Below are 22,877 nucleotides of genomic sequence, written 5' to 3' on the forward strand. Positions count from 1 at the left end.
AAAATTAGAGCAATGAGGACACCGGCACCAAGTTCTGCCCTCTTTGTGTGGGGGGACCTGCAGTGGGAGAGGGTTAGTCCACAAGTGCCTCACACCACTTTCCTGCCCCCTGGAAATCCCCGCCCATTTCTGCTTTGTTCTAAAACAAAAGGCGCCCCCCCCCCCCCACAACATACCCGCTCTTGTTCTCTTGGTGCTATTGCACAATGGTGGTGAGAGGTGAGTAGCCAGAGGATGGAGAGAGGTGGAGGCAGCACTCAGAGATGAGCTCTCACATTAAAAACTGGAGAAAACACCAGAGGCACAGGTATGTACATACACATCCTCTACCAGCACCATCAAAAGAAAAGGCAGCCCCTCCCCTATGCTTCCCCACAATCCCTCTCTGGGGCAGCAGGTGCCTGGTGGGATGCCTTTCCCTCTTCACAGAAGACCTGAAAGCCCTTTGAACCTGATTTTACCTCTTGGTGGGATCCAGACCATGATGTGCCCAGAGTGCAGACCCTCTGAGTCCAGGAAGCAGAGACTAGGGGACCACTATCCTAAGAGAAATCTTGGTCCTCCCAAATCCAAGAGGACCAATGTGCTCCCTGGGAACACATTCTGGAGACATCAGAAGAACTGCATTGCCAGGGAGAACAACTCAAAGGTTTTTCCATGTCTTGAGATCAAATATATATTCTTATGGCAAAATATCTTCTACACATTCAGGTCTTTTTTAAATCTTGTTTTTAATCCCAAGTCAAATAAGCTGGGAGAAGTAGAATTTTTCCTATAAAACAAGTGAAATAAACTTGCCCATCAGAAACACCTCTCTCCACCTCATCACATCTGTGGGGACACCCTTGCATCAGAGGGGACTCTAAACAGACTTCCCCAGGTGGCACCTCTTGGGGACTGTCAGTTCAGGAATAGGTCAGAGACTGAGTTTACCAAATCAATGCCCCCATCCAGGCCATTGGGGGGAAATGCCCTCCAACCAGAGGTCTGAGTTTTAATTCTGGGTTCCCTTAATATAGGAGGCCTGTATTAAGCATTCCATAATAAGATCTGTCCAAGATTCTTGGAGAGCAGAGGCTATGGGGAGATGTTTCTACAAATGCTTCCAGGCAGTTCCTTTTATCACTTTCCATCTCTTATCTCTGCAATGTCAGATTAGTGAGGCAGGATCCGTTAGAACCTCCTGTCCAGGAGCATTCTGAAGTGCCAAGAGGTTAGCCTGGAGGAAAAATTAGGGTAAGACAATAGAAAGTCTTGGGGAATTTTGGCATTCTCTAAACCTCTGCTTGCATCCTGGCCTACCTGTGTGACCTTAATAAAGTTACTTAACTTCTCTGGGCCCCAATTTTCTTATCTGTAAAATGAAAATAATAATACAGCTGCTATGGCAATGATTGAATTACATACATGAGGTAGTTAGCAGCTGCTGTGAACAAGCTCCCATCTCTCCCCATTTCTACCTTTGTCTCCACCACGCCCAGCCTGGTGTCCTAGACTGGCCAGCAGAAGAGAAATGCAGAGATGAACCTGACCCTGTGAGAATCTGGAGGAAAGTCACCTCCACAGTCAGAGTGACCTGACCTCTATTCCCTTGGCCCACATGAACCAGCAGTTCTCAACTTTGGTTCTTACAGGAGTCACCTGGGAACATGTTTAATTCAGAGTTCTGGGCTCATCTCTGCCTCCCCCTCCCCCTCCCCCTCCCCCTCAGACCCTGATATAGGTTGTGGTCTGAGGACCACATTTGAACAAACATGAAAACAATCTGGAATGTGGGGAGGGGAGGAGAGTAAGAAGAAAGATATTAACGTGGTTACTAGGAGAAAGCCTTTAGCCTTCCACATTTAATCACACACATTAAAAGACAGAAGGAACCATAACATGAATCACCCAAATACAAAAAAATCCAAACCACCACCAATAAAAATCTCAGCCAATTAGCCTCAGCCCGTCTTTCCATCCTGACATATGAATAGCTGGAGGACGCTCTAGGAACATACAATCTCTCAGATCAAGTGAGGGCCTCCCGGAGCCTCAGTTGCTCTCCCCTCATGGGCCCTTCAACACTGAGAAGACATGCACAGTCCCTTATCAAGGGCAAAGCCCAGAGGCTGCCCACACACTGCCAACCCTCTACCTGGCTCCCTTCCCAGAGGGCCTGGCACATGGACAGTACTTGGGAAATGTCTGCTAACCTAAAGTTAGTTTTGGGGGGAAAGTGACTAAGCAGTTTATATCAAAAAAGCCTATAGGTCCCTTTCCTGGACCACCAGGAGGAAGGAATCAATGGAAGTGGCAATAATGCCAAACCCAGGATTTGCACTCAAAGTAAATCTCAACTCTGATAGGAAGGAAACTGGAGAGTTAGTCTGGGTTCCCAGTAAGGGGATATTACCAAACTGACATTTGGGCCAGAGAGAAAAAAGATTTCCCCCTCCTACTCCCCATCCTTGCCCCTATCAGACCTAGTCCATCCAGAGTCCTAGCCCCCACCCCTGACTATGCAAACCGCACAGATCTGGCGCTGGAACATGCCCCTGCTACAGAGCTGGGGCAGAGGGCGCTGCTGCTGAGGGCCATGCCCCCCAGGCCTTGAGGGAGGTTGGAACTGAGGTCTCCGCAGACCACACCTCCCTGGGAACGGCTCACACCTGTGAATGGAGACACCGGGTTAGAATTCTCTTATCCCAGACATGGTGTGACCCAAAATTTTTTTGGAACCAACAATTAACTCTTTTCACACTCCAAGAGACCAACAACATGAATCTTTTAAACCCACTGCCATTTGCTTCTTGAAGGAACTTGGTTAGCAAATTGGACACCTAACTACTTGAACCAGACTAATGTTGAGATCTGTTTATTCAACTTTTGAGCAAAATCTGATGGATTCCAGTGGAAGAATCATCTAGAAATATGGTTGTTGGGAAGATGAGGAGAACAGATAGACACCTAGACTGGGTTCTGTGTACACACTGGATTATTAAACAGAAAGATTTGGGAATTGCCTGCAGGTGCTCCAAATGATCAGAATTTGGAATAGACATCTAGTGTTTCTTCTTATTAAAACATTGTACCACTTGAAGAGTATTCTGTGCTTAATTGAAAGACTTAGGCTATTTTGTAGAACCAACAGGGAGGGGGGAAGGACTTGCCACATTCATTAGCCTAGGCTCCATGGATGTTCCAGATGGACCCATGTAGGGTTCAAATATTTTGGACCATCAATTTGTCCAGATCCCAGAGACCTCAGCTACTACCACTTTTCCCTGTGCCCCACAGACAGAGGTTCGGTCACTATTTAGATGCAACCTAATATTAAGACTATTGACACCCCAAAAAACCATGCCCACACACAACCCCAACTTACAGATATTGACTGAGCTCATGCCTTCACACAGCCTGCAGGGGAGAGGAGAGAGTGGGCATTAGAACTAAGCTCCCTGCCCTTGCAGCTGACCTATTATCCATCCTGAAACAGGGGAGAGGAGATGAGGGGCTGGGGGCATGCTGCCCACCCACTGCAGACAGTACCAGTGTTGGCACTGCTCCCTGGGATCCCTAAAGGACAGGTCTACTAAAAGGCCAGTGGCCTCAATATGCAAAGTAGAATACACTAAACCACCTTTTAAAATCTTGTGTGTTGGGGACATCACATTATTCATAACATGATTGAGTTATTAACACCTAATACATTAATGATTATTATCATAATGAAAGTGTCACTCTGCAAATGCCAAGTGCTTCACAGAATGCTGGTGAATGGGTTGTATTAATGGTGCAAAGGAGGAGATAGCTCTAGTGGCTTCACCCAAAGTCCTGAGGAAATGGACAGAAAAGTTTACCTGCTGGGGTCAAGCATGGTGCAAATCCAGCAGCGTGGCCAGCTGCCTTGGGTGCCACTCATGTTAGATTTCTAACACTAACCATGTTAATAAGGAGCCTCTGTGTGGGTGCAGCCCTGCCTGGCTACCCTGATAGAGATACTCTCATTCTAATAACCAGCTCTACTTGTGCTCACTATGTTCCATTAACTCACTTAATCCATGCAACAGCCTTAAGTGGTGGGTTTTATGATTACCTGTTTTACAGATGAGGCATGGGGGTTCATAGCTAGTAAGTGTTAGAGCTGGGGTTTGAACCCAGGAGATCTGGCTCACAGCCTGTGATCTTAACCTTGAATACTCTACTCCCCAGTGCAGCCTGTACCCCCCTCCAGTGGACCCAGCTAGGAGGCAGTAATGATGTGACCTCAAGGCTAGAGGCCCATGCACCATCCCAGGTGTAAAGACACATTGCTCCCTCCCATGCAGACTTCACCTGCCCCCAATTCTTGGTTCAAAGTCAGCACAGCCTGGTACCATTTTAGCTTAACCACTAAGTAGCTATGGTCTTGGACCAGCCCTTTCCCCTCTTTGGGCCTCAGTTTCTCTATCTTAAAAATGGGGAAGTGTCTGGACCCCATGATCTCTAGAGTATTTCCCTGTTTGAGCGGCCTGGAGGATTGTAGTCCAGTGAGACACTCTCCAGCCTGAGATGTGAAGTGACCCCGAGCCCGTCCTCACCGGCTCTCCTCGCCCTCCAGCAGTTTGCGATAAGTGGCAATCTCCATGTCCAGGCCCAGCTTGGAGTTCATCACCTCCTGGTACTCCTTGAGCAGGCAGGCCATGTCCTGCTTGGCCTTCTGCAGGGCGGCCTCCAGCTCGGCCAGCTTGCAGCGGGCATCACTGACGGCCGCCTCGCCCTGCTGCTCCGCCTGGGCCACAGCGGCCTCCAGCTTGCGACGCTGCGGGAAGAAGAGGAGGGAAGGAGTTTGAAAAGGATGCAGGCTGTGGGGACCCTGGTGGGTCTCCCACACCTTGGTCATTCTATTTCACCTCCATTCAAAATGGACAAATTTTTAATTAACCAGGAAGGGAAATAATAGCCATTTAAAGCTTTTTTCCTTTATTTTTGTACCTCTTTAGTGTAAAACGCAAATCCATGAAGAGCCATTAGAGGGAGGAAATGTTAGCACTGAAATAGGACTGATAATTAGTGATATTATCTTATATTTATTTACTGTCATTAGTTTACAAGGCACTTTCACAGTTGTTATTGTATTTGACCTTTAGTTTACTCTGTCAGCTTGTCAGAGTAGGCCTTGCTATTCCATTATGCAGAAACTCATTATGAGACTCAGAGAGGCTGTGACTTGCCCTAAGCTACCCAATTAGTTAGTGCCAACCCCAGGTTTTTGCGGGTCTCCTTCTTTAAGATCAGCATGCTGAAAGAAGTTCCCATTTACAATGCCCAGCACACTAACTGCAGCTTCTCCCTGGGCCCCACCTAAGAAAGCAGCAGGAACTCCTACAACTCATCACTCAAAAAAAAAAAAAAAAAAAATCAACCTAATAACCCGGTTGTAAAAATGGGTTAAGGACCCAAATAGACATTTCTCCAAAGAAAACACAAATGGTCATCAGGTATATAAAAAAGAAAAAAAAAACACTTATCATCACAGAAGTGCAAATCAAAACTATAATGAGGATCACCTCACACCTGTCAGGATAGCTATTATTAAAAAAACAAGGCAAGTGTTAGTGAGGATGTGGAGAAATTGCAACCCCTTGCGCACCGTTAGTGGGAATGCAAAATGGTGCAGCTGCTATGAAAATAGTATGGAGGCTCCTCAAGAAACTAAAAATAGAACTACCATATGATCCAGCAATTTCACTCCTGGGTATCTACCCAAAAGAATTAAAATCTGGATCTCAAAGAGATATTAGCACTCCCGTGTTCATCACAGCACTATTCACAATAGCCAAGACGTGAAGACAACCCACATGTCCATGGGGAGATGAATGGATAAAGAAAATAAGGTACGTACATAAAATGGATACCATTCAGCCTTTATAAAAAAGGAAATCCTGGCCAAAACCGGTTTGGCTCAGTGGAAGAGCGTCAGCCTGCGGACTGAAAGGTCCCAGGTTCGATTCCGGTCAAGGGCATGTAACTTGGTTGCGGGCACATCCCCAGTAGGAGGTGTGCAAGAGGCAGCTGATCGATGTTTCTCTCTCATCGATGTTTCTGACTATCTATCACTCTTCCTTCCTCTCTGTAAAAAATCAATAAAGTATATTAAAAAAAAAAAAAAAAGGAAATCCTGGAATATGCAGCAAGATGGATGAAACTTGAGGACATTGTACTAAGTGTAACAAGCCATACACAGAAAGACAAACGCTGCCTGGTTCCACTTACTTGTATATGAAGTATCTAAAATAGTCAAATTCAGAATCAAAGAGTGAATGGTGGTTGCCAGGGGCTGAGGAGGAGTGGGGGAATAAGGAGTCACTAATGCTCGGACATAAAATTTCAGTTAAGCAGGATGAATAAGCTCTGGAGATCCACTGTACAACATCTTACCTTAGTCAACAACAGTATGTTGTACACTTACACATTTGGTAAAAAGGGTCGATCTCATGCTGTGTTCGTACCACAATAAAATGAATATTTTTAAAAGCACATCAGAATGCAAGTCATCTTCTCTAATTTCACTTCTGAAAAGTAAACCATTCCCATATTTTATTACCTCAGCTATTAAGAGTAACATATTACTTGCGCTACATCTTAAACAGAGGATGAGAACAGCCTACAGAAGGGTGAGGACTGGAACTGAGCCAGGTATATGCAGGAACTCAGCAGTTATGATAGAGGTGGTAGCACAAGCCCGTGGGCAAAGAATAGATTACATGATATAGTTTCTTGCTACAGTGCATGTAGATGATTTTAATTAAAACCCTACTTCCTGTATATACAAAAAATAAAGTCCAGATCGATTAAAGGCCTAAATGTGAGGGGTAAAACTATACAACTAGTAGAGGACAAAATGTAAGAGAATACATCTATGACCTCAAACTTTCGTAAGTATAATGGTTATACTATAACCCATTAAGGTAAGAGGTGATGGATTTGGCCACATCCAAGTTAAAGATTTTTTTTCAGTAAAGGATACCAGAGCAAAGCAAACAGACAAGTGACAGATTGAGAGAAGATTAATTGCAGCATGTGTAACTGATTAAGGGTTACAATCTAAGGAAAATGGGCAAAAGAATAATGCAAATCACCAAGAAGACAGAAGTTTCAATAGAAAAATGGGTAGAGGATATGAATAGGCAATTCTTAGCAGGAGAAATACAAATGATTAGTAAGTGTATGAGGAGACATTCAATGTCACTAGTTAATCAGAGAAGTGAACACTTAAATTCCAATTAGCAGGGATTGAGGGCTCAGTCCCCAGTGGGAGGCGTGCAGGAGGCAGCCGATTAATGATTCTCTCTCATCATTGATGTTTTTATCTCTCTCCCTCTCCCTTACTCTCTGAAATCAATAAAAATATATTTTTTTAAAAAATAGAACAATCCTCTTCCTACAATGTTTTGTGCACTGTGAGTCCTTCAGTTGCAGGTGGTTAAAATAAAAACCTCTCCAAAGATAGCAGGAGCCCCTCAAGGTAGAAGGAAAGCAGAAAGCAGATCAGAAATGGCAGGTGTGCTGAGTTCTCAGTGTCCCCCACCTGCTGCTTGGCATTCTCCACCTCTGCTGTCAGCCTCTGGATCATGCGGTTCAGGTCGTTGAGCTCATCCTTGGTTCTGCGGAGATTCTCTCCCTGCTGGGTAACTGTGGCCTTCATCTCCTCACACTGCGGGTCAGGAGACAAACACACGGAAACTACCAATAGCTAGCCTAGTCTTCTGCAACAGCCCCACTTCCTTCCCAAGCTCTGAACCTGGAACCGCAGCTACAGCCCCTCTGAGTGTCTGGGTGCATTTCCCAGAGAAGCTCCAGGGTCATGGTTTGCAGGGCAGTCCAGTCCTCCAGTTTACCTTGCTTTGGTACCAGGACTCAGCCTCGGCCCGGCTGCGGCTGGCCACGTCGTCATACTGAGCCTTGATCTCGGCCACAACTGAGTCCATGTTGAGTTCCCGACTGTTGTTCATCTTGACCACCACTGAAGTGTCAGAGATTTGTGACTGAAGGACATAGATTTCCTGTAGGAGACAATAGACAGGGCCCTCAGCTCCAAATCCCCTTCCCATTCCTGTCTCTGCAGGTAATCAAAAGCACAGTCCCAACTTAGAAATTTTAGAAATAAATTAGAAAACTTCTGACAAGTCAGAAAAATTTTAAGTATAGTTTTAAGAGGAAAAGACTGGAGTCTGGTCCATAGCCTCAAGGCAATGAGTAAGGTGGAATTTCATCAATGCTGGGATCAACAGAGGCAGATTTCTAAGGTCAGGAATAAACTGAATTACTATGTCTGAAGCCTAAGCTCTCCAGATCAGTGGTAGCTTTATGTATAAATCCAGCCAACCAGATAATGGCCAGATTTAGAGTCTTAAGTTTCTATAATAATAATTATTATATCTATAGAGCTCTATTATCAAATCTCTACTTCATATTGTGCTGTGTGGGCAGGCAATGAATTATATAGTCTTTTTAAGCATTTTAAAGGAAGGCCATCATCCATTGTCATTTTGAAAGGAGGCCTCAGTCACAAAAGGAAAGGATGTTGAGATCCTAGATGAGTAAGGAATGGACAACTTTCCCTAGAACCAAGGAACCAGGACAGGCCACACCCCAGGTAAACCCTCCTGTCTCTTCTCTCAATTGCTCTTCTGGAGATGGGGAGACTCACCTCCTCATAGAGAGCCTGCAGGAAGTGCATCTCCTCCTTCAGCGCCTCCACATTGGCCTCCAGGTCTGCCTTGCGCAGATAGGCGCTGTCTATGTCCTGGTGGAGAAGACAGGAGAGAGTGGGCATGAGTCATTCCGTGCCCTTGGACACTGCACTCTACAGTGGGCCCTGACACCACCTCCTGGCCCACTCCCTGCCCCTGCTCATCCAGCCTGCAATTACAAGTCACTTTCAGGGCCCCACCAGTGGGAACAGGGCCTTTGTTATCTGCTACTGCCATTACCTCCCTTCACATAAACATCAGTGACACCATAAGGGATAGGAAGTGAAGAGAAGTCTGACCCCTACAGACTTTTCATTTCCTCCAGAATAGGTGGTTTTGATTAAGCAAATAGCCTAAGACAGTGGTCGGCAAACTCATTAGTCAACAGAGCCAAATATCAACAGTACAACGATTGAAATTTCTTTTGAGAGCCCAATTTTTTAAACTTAAACTTCTTCTAACGCCACTTCTTCAAAATAGACTCGCCCAGGCCGTGGTATTTTGTGGCAGAGCCACACTCAAGGGGCCAAAGAGCCACATGTGGCTCATGAGCCGCAGTTTGCCGACCATGGGCCTAAGATCCTAACCCAAAACCACAGGCTACTGCCACTGAGCCAAACTGGCCCTGGAGCATGACCCTGAGGTAGCCACAGAGCCATGGGTGCATCTCCCCAGTGGGTCATCCTTGGCACCTAGGTCAGGCAACACCCAATCCCCAAGTAGCTGACCTTCCTGCCTGAGACCAAGGTCACACCTCCATGGCAGATTTTTACCAGCCTTCTCTATATTCTGTGATTACTCACAGATAAGGTGGCTGGTGAGCACGTTATTTGTGAAACTACATAAGTGTACACTTTAACTCACCAACTTAAAGTCAAAGGGAAATCATTAGCAGTTTTTCTTCTGTTATGTCATCATCTGCCATTGCCACAGCTCACAAAATCACTAGCAAGCTGAGAACCCATTGGGAGGCAATGTCTACATGAGAGTAAAATGGATTTAAAAGTGACCATTTCAGCTAATCAGGGAGTTTCCAAAAAGTCAGACAGCAGTATGATGAGGTTTTCTTTTTAAGAAGCCTGGTCAATACAGTCTGGGTTCCTGCATGGGGGCCAAGAGACTTCCAAAGCCAGACCAGCCTCCATTGGCCAGGGGACTTGAGTGCCCCACCACCCCAATGGGATTGACATGACCTTGGCAAGATGCCCAGTCTCATAGATTCACCATCCAAGAGTTAGCTGCTTGCTGTATGGAAATAGTCTCTCACCTTCTTCAGCACCACAAACTCATTCTCAGCCGTGGCCCTGAGGACCACCTCTTCTTCATACCTGAGGAGAGAGAGCACAGCTGAGGGCTGTGGCCGGCTAGTGAACCCTAGGTTTTCAAGACTCCCTGCTTCTGCCCTTGACTTTCTGTGTGCCTTGGGAGAAGATGCTAGCCTCTCTAAACTTCTATTTCCCAACCACAAAAAACCCACCAAAGGACACGGAACATGGAGTCCAAGTCCCTGGTTTCTGGCCCAAGCTTGGAAGTGAGGTCCCTGCAAAACCTCAGGCAAGCCATTTACTCTGCCTGCAACTTGGGTTCAATTGCCTGGTAGGCAGTAAGGCACTCAGTAAGTTTGTGGGATAAATGAATGACAGTTGCTCCAAGGAGCCCTACAACCCTAAAATTATACAAAGCATAAAGCTCCATAGAAGCCATTCCCATGACGTTCTTTCCCCCCTCCCCCAACATCCCAGGATTGAAATACTGGAAGCAACCTGCTCTGCCCAGACTGCTAGGGGCATTTCCACAGTCCTCCTCCACCAGCCTCTGGTTCTTTCTTGCCCATGAGGACTTATCCCTGGAGCAGCCCTGCCCCAGCCAACAAGGGAGACGAGAGTTCCCAGAGCACGATTTTCACAACTTTGTAATTATAGGCAATTAAGGCTGCTATAAACTCTGAGCTCTGTGATTACTGGCCCACACACTCCTAGAGTAGGAGACAGACTTTGGCACCTGCAAACAGAATTGTGTCTGCATTTGCATCCCCCCAAGGGAAGTGAAGACCCATTGCTGGGTCCATCTGTTGGTAAAACCTGACCTTCCAAGGCCAGAATTCCAATTAGAATTACCAGAGCTGATTATGTCAAAATCACCTTTCAGTGTGTTCGTGTCTACCAGATGAAGTGGGGCAAGTTAAGTGATCCAGCGAGTAAAACTAGATAATGGCCAAACTAAACAAGTCAGGTTAAAATAAAAGATGTACCTGAACCTTTGAATTGTAGAGCCTTGCATAATAAAAGCCTAATGATTTATCTGCAGCCTAAATAAAAGAAGTATCCAGTTTCATCAGATATCTTTAATGGCATCAGCCTGATCATTTTCAAGAATTCTCTTCCAGGATCTTTCCTTTCCACCCATCCTGGTGCCGACTGCTGCTCCCATGTTCTGCTTTCCAGCCCTACTAACCATGGTCCTCCTGTTTCATTTGCTCTCTCTCCATCTCTAGGTCAGTCTGTGCCCTGGGAGTATGCCCCATCCCTTCTGGCTGGGAGCACCTCTTCTCTCCAGATTGTTGCTAGGTCCCCAAGATAAGCTGCAGGAGCTGGAAGTCCAGACAAGACGGAGCAGACTGATAATGCAAACCATCTGATTGGTAGCCTGAAAGGACCCTGAACTTCAACCATGTCTGCCTCCAGGATAGTTGTATTGACCCAGCCAGGACCTACCCCACTCCTATAACCACCCCTGGCCCTGTCATGCTTACCTCTTCTTGTAGCCCTCCAGCACCTCCTGCACGTGGTTGAGCTCGGAGGCCAGCCTCCCGCTGTCGGCCTGCACACACTCAGCCTCCCGCCTCAGCGTCTCCATGTAGCCACTGAACAGCGGCTCCAGGTTGCTCTCGCAGCACTTGCGGTTCTGGTAGAACTGCCACTTGGTCTCCAGCAGCTTGTTCTGCTGCTCCAGGAAGCGCACCTGACGCCAAGGATTTAAGAAAAGAGACTCAGCGGGAAGTCTCAGGAGGTTTCTGGTCCCCAGAACTCTCTCTGCCCTTTGGGATAGCCCCTGACCTGTAGCAGCTGTGACCTTCCCCCAAAGACCAAATCATTTACAAAGCCTGAAAGTACAGTTCACCATTGTTCCCCAAATAACTTCCCCTCCCCCACCTCCCAGAAAGAGCTCACAATTTATTTGTGATTTGTTTATTCTGATCCTGAAAAGATACCACAAACCACATGAGTAGGTTAAAAATGGCTCCTCAAAGATGGCCACGCCCTAATCCTAGAACCTGTAAATATGTTGCATTACATGGTGAGAGGGGTCCTGCAGATGCAATTAAGGTTACGGACCGAAGATCAGGAGATTATCCTAAATTATCCAGGTGGCTCCCACAGTAGTTGCCTTTCAAAGTGGAAGAGGAAGGCAGAAGAATGAGAGAGGTGCCCAGAAGAAGGAGGCAGAAGAGAGAGTTCAAACAGGAGAAGTGAGAAGCACGCGACCACTATCACCAGCTTTAAAGATGGAGAAAGGGCTATGAGTCTAGGAATACGTGCAGCCCTGGCCTAGAGACTGAGAACACCTGCCTGTCAATCAGCCAGCAAGGGAACAGGGACCTCAGTCTGATCACCACACGGAACTCAGTTCTGCCAGAAACCTGGATGTCCCTGGAAAAGGGCCTCCAGAAAGAAATGCAGCCCTCCTGACGGCTTGGTTTCAGCCTCATGAGATGTTGTATTAAGATGCTAAGTTTGTGGGCATTTTTATGGCAGTGATTTTTATTTTTTTAATACTTTATTGTTTAAAGTATTACATATAGTATTACATATGTCTCCTTTTTCCCCCATTGACCTCTCCCAGCCACCCCCACTCCCCAGCACATGCCCTTACCCGCCTAGTCTCTGTGTCCACTGGTTATGCTAATATGCATGCATACAAGTCCTTTGGTTGATCCCTTACCTCCCCCACCCCTTCCCCAAGTGCAGGAGCCAGGAGGGGAACCCTGGACCAGAAGTTAGGAGATCTCTCGCTGCCTAACCTGGCCGCCAACCGAGCCACCGTGCCTCATTCTCTCTGAGCCTCAAGGTAAACTGAGGCAATGAGAACACATCAGCAGTTTACACGGGCAGCCCTCAGGCCCTATCTGGCCCACAGGCATGTGTTATTTGGCTGCACGCTGTTTTACAAAAATCTGATTAGCTGCCAACATTTAATAATTGAGTGACTTCAGGCAAGTATCTGGATTTCCCTGACGTTGGCGAACCGGATGCTTGGGCAATGCTGGGCCTGTGTTTGGAGTGAGAGGCAGCAGCTGCCCCTGTAGGTGGCACGTCTCTCAGCTTGGCTTCATTCACCAGGCACCATGCAGCTGCCAGCCCTAAACTAGGTTCTCCTCACAAGTCCTAAACTTCTGGGAGAACAAGTTGGTGTGAAGCAACTCTCAATGGCCCATTCTTGTGGGAAAAGGAACCCAAACCCTGACTATCCAAAAGGCATCTGCCTTGGGTCTCCACATAGGCCCAGGTCATGAGGGCAGCTCTCTGGCCTGCCTGCTCTACAGGCTTAAACCCACCACAGTGATGAACTTTGCACACCAGGAATTCATCCTGGAGGAAGAACGCTGGAAGGAGGTAAGTGGCTGTCAACAACCCCAGGGGAGGGATTGACCCTTCCCAACAGAGAGCAGTATACCTGGTGTGACGCCCAAAAGGCCACATGCAAAGATCCCTTTCAAGTCTGCGTGTTCAGGGTCCTCACTGTGCTTTTGAGCAAATTAGGAAAAGGTGCCCCTCCAGGCAGATGCAGCCCCTCCCAGGGCACACAGCCTGGTGAACAGAGCAAGGGCTGGATTTCAACCTCCCCCTCCCCCATCTTGGTGGATGTCCCTATGCAGTGAACAACCTGCATGGTCTCAGGGTCAGCTTCTGTGTGCTGATGGGAGGGAAGAGTGGTTTGGACAGCCAGGAGCGTGCTAAGAATGGATGCACAGCACCTTCCCTTGCAGATACGTCCATTTCTGATGGTGTTTGTCTGAGAGCAAAGCTCCCACCCACAGCAGCTAGTGTGCACCTTCTAGTGTAGGGTGTGCACACCACTCCGCCCTGGAAGATGAGCCTTTCCTCCCTGGGACTCCAGGGGCTGTTCTCCCCCAAAGATCAGATTTCAGGATCCCAGAGGGGGTGTCACTGGGTCAAAGGAAACCAAAGCTGTGTATCCAGCCACAAGGAGAGCTCTGAAATTGCAACATCGGAAAAGTGGAATTCAACAGCCCCTCCTGGACCACCCTGAAGTTTCTCAACTCACTGTCTTTCATCGATGGAAGTGTTGGGTCGGGAAGAGCAACTAGGGCAGAAGTCCTAGGAACTCCCAGCCTTCCCAAGATGTCCCTACAGGAAAGGAGCTTCTGGACCCTTTCTGTCCTGGCCCCTTCTCCCTCCTGGGGATGGGTCAGACACTAGCCTAAGCAGAGGTGCCCACCCCATCCACCCCTCACTGTGTGATGGCCGAGATCCAGAGGATGGGGCCCCAGACACACATTCACTCTTGCTGAGCAGGGTAAGTAGCAGCAATACACCTTCCTGTTCTGGCCAGTGGTTTCGCATCCATTGTTGCAATTTTGACTCTCAAGACAACATTTGAAAACTGAGATCCTGATTCAGCCACGTTCTTGAGGCTACGTGCTTATCAGTAGCAGGCTGGGACCCGGAGAATTTGAGCCCAGCCAGTCATTGGGTTCCAAGTCCCTTGCCCATTCCTAAGCCATTGCCCAGGGGACAACCCACAGACCCACCTTGTCGATGAAGGCAGCGAACTTGTTGTTGAGACACTTGATCTGCTCCTTCTCCTCATGCTTCACGCACTGCGCGTTGGGGTCGATCTCCAGGTTGAGGGGCGTGAGGAGGCTCTCGTTGACTGTTACGGTGGTGATGCAGGGCGGGCTGGGCCCACAAAGGCCCCCTGCTCTGTAGCCGAAGTTTCCCCCACTGCGCAGGGGGCGCGCACAACTCACTGCGATCCGTGGGGACCCCACTGCACACAGACTCCGGCTGCCAAAGCCCCCAAGGCGCCTGTAGCCAGGGCCCCCAGGACTGCCCCCTCGATAGGCCATGGCACTGGCACAGCTGTGAGCCCCCGGCTTGGGCATGACAGCAGAGCAGGAGCTAAAATTCCTAACCCCATAGCCAGAGCTGATGCGGTAGGACCGGCTCGCCATGCCTCTGCTCTGTGGGCAGTGCCAGGGGAAGTGGAGGGACTGAAGGACACCAGATCTCATCCCAGAGACCTGTTAGTGCTCCTGCCTTTTATAGGGCAGATGACAGGCCTCCCGACAGCATGAAAGGCAGGAGAAAGTTATTAATTCCATTTATGAGCATGGGAATCACCCTCAGGGGCAAGTTGAGAAGGAAAGCTGAAACTTGCCACCTTTAATTCAGGAGACCCTGAACCCCAATAAGCCTATCCCTGGCCTGTTCCACCCCACAGGCCTAGACATATCTTTTCAGCCCTAATTCCCCTCCAGCCCTGTGAGTAGGCCTCAGGTCATTATCCCACACAGGCAAGTGGAGGCCTGGGCCAGCACATTCCTGAAACTTGAAGGGTCCCATGTCCCACCAAGGTCCCACCATCTGTATTTCCACGCAGATCCCACCCCCCTTCTAAGGCTGCAAGGACGCCTGGCCCATCCTCCCAGGGTGAGCACATACAGAGTGAGCCTCTTCAAGCCTTTTCCTGTTATTGCTCTGAACCGCATTCCATCTTATAGTAGAGTCATTGCCATTGGTACTGCCCCTTCAATTCAGAAATCAAGTCTTATCTGTGCTTACATCCAACATGGCAACCAGCACATATCAGGTCCTCAGGAAGCATTGCTTGAATTGAATAGACTAGACGCAAGAGGGAGTGGCCAATAGCTGGAGAGATTCTCCATCTAGTCTACAAATATTGGCCAGGTGCAGGAGCAGCCTGGAGGAGGTGCCTTCATTCACGGCAAGTGCTAAAGTCCCAGCAGAACAAGAACAAGGCACTAATTTAGATGCTGATGAAAATCAAGCTGGGTGGACAGAGTTTGCCCTTGAGGAAGCTGGGTCTCAGGGGGAGACCAGACAGGAGCAGGAAAGATCCATGGCAAGAGGGAAAGGTGACTGACCAGGCAGAGGGCGTGCTCTTGGTTTCTGAGGCCACTCATGGCAGTGGAGGGTCAGGAAGGAGGGAGACCTAGGCAGGTCCTAGAGGATGGGGAGAGAGGCCCGAGGCAGGGGTGCCAACCAGAGAAATCACCCAGCTCTTGAGATCCCTTGCAAAGCCCAGGCCCTCCACTGGGGCTGCTCACCCCCGGCCTCCCACCTTCATCTTACAGGTGCCTCCTTGTCACACACAGGAAGAGCGGGTGGAAATGCAGCTCAATGGGGAGAGCACCTGCTTTGTGAAAGCTACAGTTATGCCAGAGGCCCAGCTCCCCAGGCCCTTGAGTGAAGCACTCATTGCAGAGAACCTCTGTGCACCAAGACAAGAACAAGAAAGAATCTTCCAGAATGCCCCTCTACAGGAAACGGGCTTGGCGGGGTGGGGGGAGGGGAGAGGGAGGATCTCAGCTTGAATTTCCTGATGTGCTCTGCTTCCGGAGGGAAGTTGGCAGTTCCTAGCCAGACTCCTCAGCTAGAAAACCACCGGGGCTGGAGCATGGGAGGCCCTGTCAACAGATATCACAGCTGCCAGTGAACCCTGTTCGGACCCTGCCGAGGCCGCCCTGCCCAGCATGCCTTTTTGGCAGCAAACCTTTCCCAAGCACCTGAATGTATCTGGCAAGGGTATTGTGGCCACACAAGCTGGTGCTCTGTGGCTTAGGGAAGCATGGTGGCCACTGAATACCCATTCTCCTACCTCGTTCTCTGTCTTTAAGTGGCTCACAGCCTACTGGTCAAGATGGAGAAATCAAACATCTACAGCAGCGATTTTCAACCGGTGTGTCCCAAGAATTTTAAAACATGCAATACCTGACTAATTAGTCAGGGGTAGGGACATCTTTTCCCTTAAATTGTCAAATTAAAAAAATGACAACAGCCAACACAACAATAGCTGTCTGGTGTGAATGCCCTGTCTTGAACCATAAATATAAAGGTCATGTAATAGAGTTGCATCTTCTTAGTCACATCACATAAAGAGGTTGTGTCTGATTGGTTAATTCTTGGTACCAGAAATCCTTATATACAAGTATAGGCATCTGATTTTTTTTTTAAGTCACTTTGGAGCAAAAAGGGTAGGTAATCACTATTGTGACCTTTTTTGTAAACCAATCAAAATTATTCCTATTTTTGTCAGATTGGGGAAAAAAATATGTACTTTTTGGTGTGCCACAGACTTGTAGTAATTCATTTATGTGTGCCATGAGATGAAAAGCGTTGAAATCGCTGATCTGCAGTGTGATGATAGACACATACCCGACTCTGTTGAAAGGAAACAGGCCCTGAGCCCAGTCTTGAGTTCCCAAACCCAGGGGATAGAGTGCATAAAGGTGTGGAGGCATGAACAAGAGTGCCCCTCTCGGGGTCGGAGCAGCGAGCGGAGCATGGCAGGAGCACAGGGTACTTCCTGAAAAGTGAGGACAAGTGAGGTTGGAAGCATAGGCAGGGCCAAGACAGGAGCACTGTGTATGGCCTTTGGAGTATGGCCTTTGTCCCATCAGCAGGACAGGATTTTCCTCTGATGGTTACATACAGAGGCAGGTGGGTTGGGATGGATGGATGGATGGATGGATGGATGGATGGATGGATGGATGAATGGAAGGATGGATGGGTGGAAGGAAAGTGACTGGATGTATGACCAAATCAACTAACTAGTGGGATGAAGAACAGATTGTGGGAACATAATAAAAGGCAGAAAATCCAGTTAGCAAGCTATCGCATGAAATGAAATGTGAAATGACATGGGCCTGAGCTAAGACAGTGTTGGAGAAATGGAGAAGAAATGGAATCAGCCAAGAGGTATGAGAAGGGCCTGTCAATTTACTAGATGTGGGGGTGGGGGAGGAAAGGAGTCAAGATGATGATTCTCAGGTTGGCAGCTAGTCTCCCCAAGTTCTAAGAGAGTTACACGTTGGACCTGGCCACCTTTCCTCCTGGTCACAGGCCCCAAAGATGGTCTTGGAGGAAAGCTGAGCTGGAAGGGTCCCAGTCTGGCAAGTGTCCAGCAGCATGGGGAGGTGGTGGGGGGCGGGCGGCGGGGGGGGGGGGGGGGGGTGGCGGGGACCACGGCGCACAAGATATGGCCAAACGTTGCAAGGCAGCACCAGTGCTGGGAGACTATGGGAATAAACCCTGGGACATCAGACTTGTGGTGCCACCACCCAACTTTAGAGGTAGACACAGGGCCTGCTGCCCCCACCAGCTGCCACTTAGGCAGAGCCTGATTGACAACACCTCCCCTGATGCAACAGGGGTTGAAAAATCTCAAAAAAGAAGGAGGTGGGAGTTTGTGATGAAAGACCCCACCCCACTGAGCTGAGCATTAGAACCAGAAACAGGCTAGCCGGCCATGGGGAGGTGGCTTAAGGATGGGGAGAGAGAAGAGGTTTGAGCAGAGCTCAAAACTGAAATTTTGCAATGAGGCTAGGACTTCTTAAATTCTGGAATAAAATGATTCTAATAATCAAGAGTGGTTGCAAATTATGGAATCCATTAACTTGGCTGTGTAATAAACCACCCAAAACTTAGCAGCTTTAAAAACCAACAGTTGTGCAGTCTGGGAAGTGCTCAGCAGGGCTAGCTCATTTTTCTCTCTCAAGGAGCTCCTGCTCTCTTAGGCAGCACTCAGCCATGCAGTGTCCAGAGCAGTGCCACCCTTGCCCTCTGCTGCTCAGGCCACACAGGAGGGAGAATGACCGGCCTGAGCCTTCTCACTGCTTCTGGAGGGTCACTGCTGGCCAAGACACACCCAGCGGGGAGGCCCTGAGGCCCAGCCCTGTGAGGAGTCCTGAAGGAGGAGGTTTGGTGTCTGTCTTGGGTGGAAGGGAGGGGGACAGAGAGAGGGGATGTGTACCCACAGGTGCTAAGTGAGGCAGCTGGGGATAGGTGCCCAAAGACATGGAGGACAGCCAGTGAGATGAAGTTATAGGGACTCAGCTTTGGGGTCTACTTAAGGAACACTTCCAGCACTGTCAACCTGGCCCATGAGACAGGAGGCAGCTAGCGGTCTGGAGGGTGCCGTGGGAGACAGTGCCCTTCAGAGTTCCCCAACTCCAGCAGCTCAGAAGATTGCCAGAGAAGGAGGAACTTCAGGAGACAGACAGGAAGAAAACTTGGCCCCAAAACACTGATAATTACCTCTTTCCTGTCTTATTCCAGGAGCTCCTCCAGTTGCAGCACAGCCACATGACGTGCAACCCATTTTACAGACCAAAACCCTAAGTTCTGTAGCTCAGAGAAGTCCCTGGGGCTGTGTGAGTCACTGCTCTGCTGCAGAGGTGCCTTAGAAAAGACTCTCCTGGACTCCCACACTGTTCCCACCAGAGGGCACTCTAGCCTGGCTGCAGAAGGCACCTAATGCCATCATGGGGGAAAGCCCTCTTCCTCCAGGAAGCCTTCCCAGGTTGATCAACACAAGGTGTGGCTTCCCTATCTCTTCCCAGCCTGGATTTTTCATTCTCCCAGCAGCTTCCTTTCAAATGCTCAGCAGCCCCAGGGTGCATCCTCCCTTGGGGGCCCGCAGCCACCACATGTTAACCTAATATATCTGTGTACTAGGCTTCCCTCCTCTGCTCCATCCCATGACTTGACAGTTTTGCCTCCCTAAAAATCTACTTCCAAAACACATCTACCCAGGCACCAAATGCTCAACAGAAGATGACTGAGGCTCCTCAGCCAGTCCTCAGGCTGGCCCCAACAAAGCCCCCTTAGGTCATCTCCTAGTCCTTCCCACTTTCTTTATTTTATGTTTGGTTTTGCTTTGGGGTCTGCTAAGCAGAAAGCTGAGCCCATTAATCTCCAGTCCTTAGCACAGTATCCTCATCAGCCCACAGAAGCCCTTCTCTGTTTCATTCATCTGATCCCTTCATTTCCCATCTCTCCTCTCACTCTCCTCACCAAAGGCACCCACTGTAGCACATGTGATGTCATCCCAAATATGTGCTCATTCCTGGGCAGGAAGTAGCAGTGCTTTCCGTTTGTGTATGTTTTAATTAGATAAATGGTATGGTTTTGACATTTGTTTAATCCAACACTATGTTGTCCGTACGTAGATGGATTTTGTTGTGTTTAGCTTCCATAATATGCATTTATCATCTTTTATCTCTGTCCAATCTCGGGTCATCTAGGTTGCCTCCATCTTCCTTCTGCTATAGATAATGCCACGATGACTTGTCTTGTCCTTGCGGGAGAACTGCTCTCTGATGTGGGGCTGGACTTCTTTCAGAAGCGGATGTCTGGGTCACTTCATTGCATGGCTTCCCCACAGACATTTCACTTCTGCAGCCAGCGATTCTACCTCCAGGAGTTATTAGGGTTTTTTTTAAGAAGTTAATGGAGATGTACATGGACACATATTGATGAACATTCATCACAGAGTTGTTTGTCATAAATCCATTAGGAAGGGACAAAAAGTTAAAAGGCCTATGGCTAGTAAGGCAAGAAGAAAAGACAAAAGTCGGAGCATCAGTGGGTCAGAAGCCAGGCAGGCACACAGACAGGAGGCCATCAGAAGAACACAGTTATGAATAGGTCAGGTGGTGCTCACAATTCCAGGGAAGAAGGCAGGCCTCTGAGGACCAGAACTGCAGGGTGAGCAGTCGTTGGCCGACTAAAGGCCGACTCAGGCGGGCTGGGTGAAGGCTGACACAAGGCATAGGCCTTGGCAACTGAACCAGCCTGGGGCTCGGCCAGAGCCTTTACAGTCTATGGTAAGAAAGGGAACTCATCGCAGCCAGTTGCTCAGGTGGAAGGAAAAGCCTGGCGGGCTGCTGCTGTGCCTTTGTCAGCTTCCTGTCTAAGTCGGTTTTCAAGGTGCTCACCAGGTCTCTCATTCTCTTTGTTCTGGGCCATTTACAAATAGGTGCTTCAATTAAGGCTTTCTGAGGTGGCCATGATTGCCTTGTAAAAGCTTCTGGGCTGCTTGTGCTCACGCAGGGATGGCACCTCACAGCCCATGCACACTATCCCTTTGCAAGGCCCTGCTGGCTGCATGTAACCAAGACCAGTCACCTTGTTAGTAGTGAGAGGGTTGGAGGGGGCGCCTCCTACCACCAGGCATTCGATTACCACTTCCAACACCCAGCAGGTATCGGGTTGCCATTCATATTTCACAGGTAACAAAACTAAAGAAACGTAAGCTGTCCCAGGTCCCAAAGCTAGTAAGTGGCAGAGCTGGGCTCAAAACCCAGCTTTTTATCTCCATTGTCCATGTTTCCATCATCCCCAATCAGAACAGGGACCTGGGCAAACTCACCGTTCCCCCGGAAACCAAGGAGGTGGATGTGTCTACACAGAGACCCTCAGTGAAGGGTACCACTCCATAATCCAGCTCACTGGGTTGAGAAGTGAGTGGGGTCAGAGGATGAGGCACAATTGCCAATGCAGTGATAGAGACATTTTTATGAAGAATTCACCGCCTTGCATCCCCCAGCATTTTACCAAGAAATAAATCCTTGGGCATGGATCGAGAACCTTCCAGGTGCTCACTGGTTCCAATGTGGATTGAGCCAAGTGGAGAGAAAGACTTGGTTCTTTCTTGAATGTCTGGCAGACATTTGACCCAGAAAAAGGCTTAACATGAAAGTACCCACCAGCCACACTTCCCACAGAAGTGCTCCGAAAATCCCACCCACCTTCAGCTGGAATTAGCCACGCCTGTCCCCCAGGCCTTGCCTCCTTGTATGTCTCTCACACCAGAAGCCCCTAGCCCAAAGCCCACACCCCACACCCACAGAGTTCCCACCCCAGAAACAAGAGTCTGTGCAAATCTATCCACAGGGCCCAAGAGGAAGACTGGGAGTGCCCTTCCTTTAGAATGCATGCAGAAGTTGCCCAGCTCCCTGACAGATTTCTATGGCACCATCACCCATCCTCCCAGAACACAGGGGTCCTCCCTCACTCTGGGGTATAACAGGCCACTCGCCCTGAGAGGGACGAGGGAGGCCCTGGTGAGGCGCTGAGTGGATGCATGAAGGGCTATTTTTAGGCCAGACTGGGTCAGCGTTTGGTCACGGCTGGTCAGGAAACAGGCCCATTGGAAGAGTCATCCTTAGGTTCAAAGGCGGTCAAGACACGTGTCTTGGAAGGGTTTATGGGCTTAGATATTTGGGTTCAGGGAACCTCCTGGCTTGGTGCCACTATCCACCCATCACAGTCTAAGCCCAAACAGAAGAAGGGAGTTTGGCTGAGGGACAGCCACATGAACCCCCCACCTCCTCTCACCCAATGGGTTCTGTGAGGGGAAGAAGTGATACCTGGTGACCTCCCCCACCCCATCACAGCACCTTTCACCCTTCCTGATGAGTGTGTCCATACCAGTCAGTATTGATTGCTCAACTTCCCTGCTGGGAACTCAAGGACTCTCACACCCCACATCATACCCCAACTCAGCCTTGCACCCCATGTTTATGCCACCCTTTCCTACCGCCAAACACCTCAGGTCTCTGCTGGATTCCAGGAACCCAGCAAGTGTCTCCTGCATAGTTGGAACTCAATAAGAATTTACTGAATGAATGAGGAATGACTAATTACACAGTCTAGTCTCCAAATCAGAACTGGACTCCTTTCTTGTCTCCTCCCAATTCTATCCCCATCCCACCCTAGTCCTCCTTAAAGCCACCTCCAAGAAGCCTTCCCTGATTACGCCCTGTCAGGGTATTCCACACTCCCACTCCTAAACCTATCCCACCAGCAATGATGCCCAGAACTCTGAAGAATGGCCCTGGTTTCCTTCTGAACTCTGACTCAGTGTCTCCCATGTCCCAGCTGGTGTCCATGGCTTCTGTCTTCCTAGGAATTCCTCCGAGTACAGAGGCCATGCTCCCTCCCAAACCTCTACCCCGATCCTCCTCCCTGACTGCGCTCTAGAAAGGAACAGATTAGGAGAGGCTCATATTGACACTGAAGAAAGGGATATTCTTAGAGCAAGAGGGAAGGCAAAGAGCCTAGAACAAGAGGTTTTTTGGGACAAGGCCCCTCCTTGGGACAGACCAGCTGC

The 22,877-nt window shown here is 48.9% G+C and overlaps 1 protein-coding gene across 1 annotated transcript; it reads right to left on the reverse strand.

The window, feature by feature from the left end:
- Positions 1–2,499: 2,499 nt before the first annotated feature.
- On the reverse strand, positions 2,500–14,913 carry LOC308243829 (keratin, type II cuticular Hb5-like; the record flags this gene model as incomplete). Its single annotated transcript, XM_080659627.1, has 9 exons — positions 2,500–2,651; positions 3,368–3,399; positions 4,563–4,783; positions 7,553–7,678; positions 7,863–8,027; positions 8,675–8,770; positions 9,985–10,045; positions 11,470–11,678; positions 14,491–14,913. 9 exons carry the CDS (start codon positions 14,911–14,913, stop codon positions 2,500–2,502), a joined length of 1,485 nt encoding a protein of 494 aa, XP_080515753.1.
- Positions 14,914–22,877: the final 7,964 nt, after the last annotated feature.

Source organism: Plecotus auritus (assembly GCF_963455305.1).
Source record: "Plecotus auritus genome assembly, chromosome: 3".
NCBI classification, from domain to species: Eukaryota; Metazoa; Chordata; class Mammalia; order Chiroptera; family Vespertilionidae; genus Plecotus; species Plecotus auritus.